The following is an 8951-nucleotide window of genomic DNA, read 5'->3' as shown; positions in this document are numbered from 1 at the left end:
CCCAGCTCTCCAGCCTGTCCAGGTCTCGCTGAATGGCAGCACAGCCTTCAGGCGTGTCAGCCAATCCTCCCAACTTCGTATCATCAGCAAACTTGCTGAGGGTGGCCACTATCCCCTCATCAAGGTCACTGATGAAGATATTGAACAAGACTGGACCCAGCACAGACCCCTGGGGGACACCACTGGTTACAGGTCTCCAGCCTGAGAGATAAGAGTTCTTTCAGAACTGGATTGGGTACTCACACATAGGTGTCAGGTATGATGTACAGTTTGAAATAATCCGTATCACGGTATATAGGAACAGCAGCCATTCCATAAAGGTGAAACACTTTCAGAGATCCTGTTCTGTATCATTCAGCCATTGGTTTTACGGCATTGTATACTGTATTCAGATACACGAATTCTGCTTTCAAACTCTATGCTGATTATGCAGCTCTGGCAGCTACCTCCATGAAGTAGATGTGGCTCTTCAATTACTCAACACAGAATAAATATGTACCTTATATTTGACAGCATTTTTTTAATAAATACCTTCTTGCTAAAGCATATTTGATTTTTCATAGTTTTTCTTCTTGATCATTTAATAATGTATTCACTTTGAACCTGTTCCTGCCTTATTTGTTTGGAGTTTTCCTTCACTTTATGTATGTTGCAGCTATTTGTTTTGTAACTAATAACAGGAGCACATTTCTAAAACCAGTCATAAGATATGTTCATTTCATTTTATTTTTTATAAACATTTATCCTTGGAATGTGTTTGGGTTTTGTGCCAATCTTATTATAGCTGTTTACTAGCATGATGCATTTCATTCCAGTAATAACCACTCTTTAACAAGATGAGCTAATTTTGCATAAATGAGTGTGTAATTATGGATTCTTTTCAAAAATAGTGAAAATCCCTTCACTCTTAGAAAAGTTATTAAACTATGTTGATTGCTTACATTTTATGCACATTTATTATTTCATGGTATCAGAATGGACAGAAAATTGTTGTAATCATCCAGTAAGCAAGATTATAGTTTCTCTTAGCCTTAGTGAAGAACTGCTTGGAAGTTTTTGGAATAAGGATAGTGTCAATTGTTTCTCAGGAACTTTTCTGAAGGACATGGAGGGAAATTTCTATCATGGCAGAATTTTATCTAGACTCTCATGATCTGAAATGTATTCCCTCAAGATGTGAGAATAAGTTATATATCTCCTTGTTATGATTTTCATACACATGGTCATCTTCCTTATACCTGAATGATAATTTATGTATGGTATGACTGATACAAGTTTTCCTGATGAATCTGCATTTTTGGATTACTTCTCTTGTATAAAACCAGCCACTGCCTTTGTGATGATCAGCTTTGTTCACTACCTGCTGATCCAGTCCTTCTAAAATGCATACTAAGTCAGTTTTTTCATGGGACCTTGATGGCATTTTGAAGAACAGCACAGCTGACATACTGTTCTGTAGTGTGAGATTGTTAAACTTCAGTCACAAGATTAGTTCCCAAACACATGAAGAACAATGTCTGTTGTAGATTTGCCTTTACTTACATTTAGTGTAAAAGATGTGCTGGAGTCAACAGTCAGCTTTCTGGAAATGCTGATGATAACAAAAAGCTGAATTTCAAGCACTGTGATATTTTCTCTAAGTTCATAGGTCATTCAGGAACAACTTCTCCTGTACACTGGATTCAAACTCATTTTCTTTAGAAGGAACTCCGAGCTGAATAGAAGATACCTCATCATTAAAAATATTGCTTCTTCTTTAATGATCAAATTAGTTTTACCTGCCAGAGTCAGCATCATTGATTTCAATTAAAAGAAAAAGAAAAGACCTGTCAGGTGACCTACTTCTTAATGTACTTGGTAAGATCAAGGTTGGAGCAGCAAAATATTTTAATGAACACAATGTCTGTTTGCCATAAGTATAGCTATTACTGATTTCATTTTGATCTGAAAAAGAAAGGATAAAATAGGCTAGAGGATATTTCATGTTTTGGCATTAAAAATCAGTGAAACATAGAGTGACCTGCTTTCTCTCTCTTGTGTTTACACTAGAAATAGATTAGACCATTAGGGAAGCAGTAATGTTCTATTTATTTAGACCACTCTTAATTCAAATTGTAGTAGTAGATGAACTTACATAATGGTAAATAACAAAATGCCTTTATCTACATAATAGGAGAAGATGTAGAGTCAAACTATGGCCAAGAACAGTATTATTAATATATGTAATCACCTCACAAGTACTATCCAACAGTAGATTGAATGGAAATATCAGAGCTCAGAAAACAAATATCTTTCAGATCAGACAGTAATAACTGAACTCTCCTCTCTTTGAAGAAAGATAAACCACTAAGTCCTTTCTGATGATGTTATGTGATGAGCATCACAACTTCTGAACTGGTTGTCTAAAGGTCATCCTGAATGTCTGTTAAGCAAATAACACATGTTGCTGAGACAGACATTACATTATGGATTGTTATAATGACAGCTACGGTTATATAGTTAAATAGAGGCAGTTGAAAGAGTGACTCTGAACACTGGATTGCTATCTGCTTTGGATCTTTCCAATTGGTTCCGTCCAAGACCAAATTTCTGTGGACGTTTGCAGAGTGGTTGTGAACTCTGCTATTTGGTATTGGTGGCTGCAATTGCTCCTCAACCTTTTCTGCTTGGCAGCAGGGACATGGTTAGTTCACTTAGTTGGAACTCAGGCTTACTAACAGAGAAACATAATTTTCACACCAGTAGCATGCTCTTACTTCACTGTCATAGCAGTGTAAGTAAAGGGTAACAATGACTTTTTGAATAACGAGCTTTAGGGCTAAACTTATAGCCTGTGTGTGGAGATCAGCTCAGTCATTGCTGGGAACTTTCTGATGTTTGTAGTTTCATTGGCCTAAAGGCTGTTTGCCTTATGTAATATATAATATATAATATATAATATATGATATATAATATAATAATAATATATAATAATAATATATATAATATTATATAATATATAATAGTATATATATAATATAGAATATATTATATATTATAATATATATTATATATTATAAATTAATTTTTAAGAGGAATGCATGTTACTCTATGTTGGCGATTTTCTAGCCTTTAAATGCATTGTTTTCTATTTTTACCTTAAGCTTTGTGTAAAAAATCCTCTAGAATGGTATCATTAGTCTTAAGAAGGAAGCTTGTATTGTATTTCATTGAAGGGCTCTGAAAGGCAACTACTGTATTCCTTTCTGAAATGTACAAACAAGTTTTATTTTTTGTAATTCCTGCCTGCAAGACAAGCTGTCTATAATGACTCAAATAATCTTATTTAGGCAGCCAAACAATCATGCTTTTAATGACTGTACTGCAAGAGAAGTCTAATCTGTTTCTGATGATGAATGCTAGTAAATTTTCCACCATTTATTTGTATGTGTGTAAAGTAGCTTCTTTTGTCAGGCTTTCCACTTCAGGTCTTAGCTGTGGCTTTATAGATCCCTAATGGTTTTACACCTTTTATCAAGTCTTTCCTAATTCCATTTCAGTTCAGCTGCAAAAATCTCAAGCAAACATTTAATGCAATATTTTTTCTTGTAACTTAACTCAGAAACCTGTTTCAGCCACTGTTTTGATAACAGAACCTTCACATTTTTTTGTTGCAATGCTACAGCCAGCGTTAGACCAATGACTTGGTAATTATAAAGCTAAATTTTTAAGATTATACTTCGTAGAATCAGTTTGATAAGCTCACCTTCGCAGAAGCAAAACAAAGTGGTTTTGTCAATGAACAAGAGAGCTTACTTTTTTTCACAGTTTTTACACCGATAGTGACAAACCGTAGCCTACTGAAGTCTCTTGTTATTACTGTTTTTTCTGTAAGCTCCAAGAACTTATGTGCACGACTGCAATGTCAGTTACAAAATAGGCTAGGCAGATGCCCAGCTCTTCCTTTATTTTTGAGATGTGAAATCTAGTTAGGTTTCTTTGTTAGCAGTTTTCTGGGAAATTAGTGCAATTTAAAGTCAGATGGTCAGTATTATTTGTCAGACATCTTAAGTTTCTGCTTAAATAAATGAAAAAAACAACTTCACAAAACAAAGCCTAGCATTCAAAAACATATGCTTTAGTTTACAGTGAGACAGTTAATTTCTACAGTAACAGTGGTATCCATTAGGATAGTGTTAATATGCTGGTGCACCAATATTGCTAAACTGCCGCTCTTTGGTAACTGAGGGCTGTTTCCTCCTTCATTTCTTGTGAAGTGCAAAATATACTATTTTTATCCTTAAAGGGACTGCAATCATTTTGAAGTTTTTGACTTGCTATTCTTCATTGTACCATCCTCCTTTTCACTGTTTGCCACCAGCCTGTGCCAGTGTGCCAGTATGCCAGTGTGCGACAACGAATTAAGTCAAAGAAGTAGCCTTGTTCTCAAAGAGTGTTTAATTTTACATTTAAATCTCACATTTTAAGCTCCTTCTGAGACTTAAATCTTAAAATTAAGCCCTTGTGAAGTATTTTAACAGTTCAGGTCCTATTTATTAACCCAACAAAATGTCTTTATTACAACTTCATAAAATGAATACTACAGTTAAAGTTCACTCTGTGACCATATATTGTTATTTTGCTATGATTCAAATAACAACTCCTCTTAGAACTTCAGAGGGGTCTTAAACATGTACATGAGTACACATCAGATTGAATTAGAGACAAAGTTGTTATCAGAAGACTGAACATTCCTTTCTTAATGTTAAATAGCTTCTTGATGCCCTGTGTTTGAAGTTATAGGGCCACATTCTGGAACCCAAGGTAATAAATATAGTTGCCCTCCTCGTGAACAGAGGCAATGCAAATGAAGTGTAAACTAAACAAATAAAGAAATAGGGGAAGAGATAACAGAGAAAGATGTCAAATTTTTTATGCCTTTCTGCACTGAAATTACTTCACATGTTGCTCCTGCCATGCTGATGCTGTTATTGTCCTTACAATACAAAGCATGTAGAAAGCAGTTTGCCTTGTCCACAAAAATCTATTGCTATAGGATGTGCATGCCTTGGAGCATACAGTGTGTGGGCATGAACTGTGGCAGGAAAGAGATTTTTCTCTTTTTGTTCCCTCAACAATATGAGGAATGTGAAATGCTCCAGGGGATGCTGTACTCAGTCAAGTGTTTGTCTTTCAGTTGTATATAAATCTCTTTTCAGCTATCTATCACAGAACTCTGAAGCAACTTATTCAGCCCTTCCTCCAGCTCTTTCACCCAGAAAATACAATAAAAAAACAACTCATAACCTTTTAACATTACAAAACAGCCCACCTCTAGCACTGTTCTACTGCCCTCTCTACAAAAAAATGTGAGGAGTTCACAAGCTTACATGGGAAAATAGATCCTATATACTTGTACGAAAAGGCAGGTAAGGTGGTTTGTGTGAAGGGCATAGCCAAGGAGCAGCACCAGTGAGAGATCTGATCCCAGGTAGAGGAGAGCAGGGTGATGGGAATCTGCATGGGCACAGGAGACTGACCTGGTTGCCCAGCAGGAGCTACTGGGGATACTATCTGGAGCTAGGTGGTCAGCCCTGAGCCCAGCTAGCCTAGGAAAACTCAGACTCAGTCAGGTTTGTAGTACTCTTATAGCAAGCATATTCCTTTATCTTGTTCTATAGAAGTTTACCCACGAAGTCCAAAATAGATTGAAAAAGATCTTCATTTCCTTTCTGCAGCTTTTTATATCCCTAGCCTTCTCAACCTTATCCCAAAATGTATTTTCCTATCATGCCCTGAATGGCTTGATGTGAGGAATCAAAGTCTACAACCACAGAGCAGTCATAAAGCAGGCATGTTCACTCAGCGCTGCGCACCTATGCTGGATGCAGGGGGGTATTCCCTCCTAGCCTGCTTACCGGAGGTCAAGAAAGGCACGTGCTTAAAGAGCAAGCTGCTTACATATGCACTGGATGTCCAAGAAAAGGTTGTTTTATTACAGTGAGTCCCCAGAACGATTGACATTTTTCCCAGCCCCGAGTCTCAGTTCATTTACGCATGTGTGGCATTTCTCCCTGGTCATATGGTGGTCTTTCTGATGAAGGAGCTGTCATCTTCCTGGCTGTGTACTCTTTGACCTGGGTCAAGTTGGAGGATGTTTGCCTGGCTCTGGTCGGTCCTCTTATCAGCATCAACTCTGTCCACCAATCCGCTGCTTCTTTGTTAATTTGTGGCCCAGCCTGCTGTCTTGGATTCCAGAGATAAGATAACTAACAATGTTATTTGGAGAAACAGGAGACTCACTGTCTGTATTAACTCTCTAGGTCTGTAGAAAAGCATCTGTTACCAGGACTGAAAACCTGGCTTAGAAAGGTCAGAACCATAGCTGCCAATTCAGCACCTCATGAAGGCATATAGCTTTTAACCTAAATTATTTTCCTCATTTCACAAGGAACTCCTTGCCCTTCTTCCATCAAATCTGGTTTAACACTCTGGTAATCAATCCAGCCAGCTTGCTCCCCAGAACACTTTGGCCACAACTGCACAGTTGCATTCCATCTCATGCCCACACACCTGTTCTCTCAAATGCGTGCCCAAGATCCAGGTACACAAAACCTCAATCCCAACACCGTCCCAGTAATCAGCCGGTAATTTACAACCTCTACTCTCCCTTCTTCCTTTTGGGACCCAGCCTCCAGTCAGAAAGACAGAGGAGAACACTCCTGGTGCTCCCGATCCCTTTAGCGTCTTTCCAAGGGATGCAAAGTCCCTTTCTGACGTTCTGCCGTTTCCTTGTGGCAGCCTCCCATAACCCTACTTGAATGACAGCAAGCAGATGGTGGTGATCTTGTTTGATCAGATGCAGTGGAGTCTCCTTAACATCTCTGACACGTGCCCCCAGAAGACAGCAAAGCTCTCTGGAGAGGTTGTCTGGGCAGCAGATGGGGGCCTCAGTGCCTCCCAGCATGGAGTCCCCAGTCACTAAGACAATGCCGGGCAACGGTGCCCAGCAGCTGCTCCCTGGCAGGGGCTCTCCCTCACCCGCTGAGGTGATTCCTTGCGTCAGCATGGAACTGGAACTTCAAAGCCAATAGCGTCACAAAAAAACGTGCTGAGTTTTGTGGCCTGCGAGGTTGCCCTGCATGCTGCCTGGTCCCCAGCCCGGGGCGCGTCATTCTCTGTGAGGTGACACTGCGGTGTGATGTCACAGTGGTACCTCATACACCCTTGTGGCAGCGGTGGGAGCGGTGGCTCAGTCCGCTTGTGGGACCCGCAGGAAGTGGAACCAGAGAGAGCGTTGTGTCTGTCTGGAGATATCCTGCTGTGATGGAGCGTCTGAGAGCCCTTCGAGGTGAGGTCCCTCCACCTCTCTGGACACCGTGACGCTGCCCGAGCACATGTGTGCCTCCAGTGTCTGTTTAGGATGTGCCAGCAGCACTGTCCTTGCTCTGCTGAGTGCAGCTGCCCACCATGGTTTCCCCAGTACCCCAGCAAGGGGAAAGCTCCCTCCCCTGTCCCCGCCAACCACACGCAGACCCGTGCTGTGGGGCTGGAGGAGCGTTCCTCCCAGAGCTGGCCAGATGCTCGGCCCTGGCTCCAAGCAACACCAGCAGCAGCTGCTCTGCTCTTTCCTTCCAGGTCTCTTTGCTTGTGTGGGCTGCATGCCCAGGCGTACGCGTCGCAGGGAGAGAAGCAGGGTGTCAAGCCCTGTCCCTACCTGCGCCGTGACTTTGCTGCTGCAGTGCCTGCAAGATCGGGAGGTGAGTTGGGGACATCCAACCATCAATCCTTGCCCTCCTGGCCCAGGGCCACTGTCCTGTGGGTGCCAGGCCCTGGCAGCACATCCACACAGCGATGGGTGGCAGAGGGCAAAGCGAGCGTGACTGACCCTTGTCCCCAGGGTGACCGAGCGCAGGCGTACTGTGAGCTGGAGAGCGCCCTGTGGGAAGACGACAGCCGCCTGCCGTGCGGAGTGGTGAACCGGCTGCTGGCAGAGGTGTCCCAGGACCTGACGGCAGCCCAGGTGAGGGTCACTGCCAAAGGCAAAAGGAGCCGCCTGCCCACGCTGGTGTTCTGCTGGTGGATGGTGGTGGCTTAGCCCTTCCAAAGGCCTCAGGCAATCTCCTGTGCCGCGTGTCACCAGAGACTCTTTTTCAGGGCGTAACCAGCAATGTGAGGACAGCTGCCAGCAATGTCCTGGTGGCTCTGGCCCGGACGCACTTCACCTTGGTGATGGCCGAGCTCCAGAGCCACCTGAAGGCCACGGGGGACATGTTCAAGGAGTTTGTGCTCATCACCCTGAGCAAACTCTTCAGCACCTATGGTAGAGTGCCCTCAGCCTCCTGACATCTCTAACAACCGGGAAAGGGGTCTCTCCCCTCCACGCGTGATCTGCGTTGAGCTGAGGGATGCAGGGCTGTAGCCCCTCCTCCCTCACTGCCGGGACTCTGACTGTGGCCCTCTGCTTCCTCTCTGCAGCTCCACAGTGCATCCCCTTTGTGTGGCTGACGCTGGCCGGCCTGCGCAGTGTGGTGGGCCAGGTGAGGAGTGGCCAGATCCTGCGCATCGCTTGTGCTGGTGAGTGCCGGCCCCAGAGCAGGGGGCCTCGGGACAGCCCTTGCACCTCGCCCTGCTGCAGACTCTCACAGGCTCCCTTTTCTCTCACTCTCTTTTATTTAAAAAATATATATATATTATTTTTTATTATTATTTTGTTTTTTTCAGTTGTGAAACAGTGGCTGGACGGAGTCAAGATGAACTTGTCCACTGGAACCCAGTGCCCCTGGCCTGCCATGGAGAAAGAGCGAATTTATGAGAACATTCACGAGCTGCTCTTCTGTGTGGTGTGGAACTGGCAGGACTGCCAGGAGGAGGAGGTGAGCATTGCTGCACTCCCAGCCCAAGATGGCAGCAGGGGCACCCATGTCGGCAGCTCTGTCTGTGCCCAGCAGGCTGAGAGCCGAGGGGTGATG

General features: G+C 42.9%; 1 protein-coding gene across 1 annotated transcript in view; it reads left to right on the top strand.

Annotated features, from left to right (window-relative positions):
* The first annotated feature begins 5698 nt into the window (after positions 1–5698).
* LOC109365368 (maestro heat-like repeat-containing protein family member 2A) overlaps positions 5699–8951 on the top strand; it is a 149965-nt gene continuing 146712 nt past the window's right edge. Inside the window, exons 1-6 of the mRNA XM_031557171.1 lie at positions 5699–7330; positions 7618–7739; positions 7880–8002; positions 8137–8302; positions 8458–8556; positions 8704–8945. Coding sequence (XP_031413031.1) covers positions 7306–7330; positions 7618–7739; positions 7880–8002; positions 8137–8302; positions 8458–8556; positions 8704–8945 — 777 coding nt within the window. The 5' untranslated portion in view covers positions 5699–7305. The remainder of the gene's footprint in view (positions 7331–7617; positions 7740–7879; positions 8003–8136; positions 8303–8457; positions 8557–8703; positions 8946–8951) is intronic.

Source organism: Meleagris gallopavo, chromosome 1 (assembly GCF_000146605.3).
Source record: "Meleagris gallopavo isolate NT-WF06-2002-E0010 breed Aviagen turkey brand Nicholas breeding stock chromosome 1, Turkey_5.1, whole genome shotgun sequence".
In the NCBI taxonomy this organism is placed as follows: domain Eukaryota; kingdom Metazoa; phylum Chordata; class Aves; order Galliformes; family Phasianidae; genus Meleagris; species Meleagris gallopavo.
Note: the sequence above shows the minus strand (reverse complement) of the source record. Positions and strands in the feature narration are given on the sequence as shown.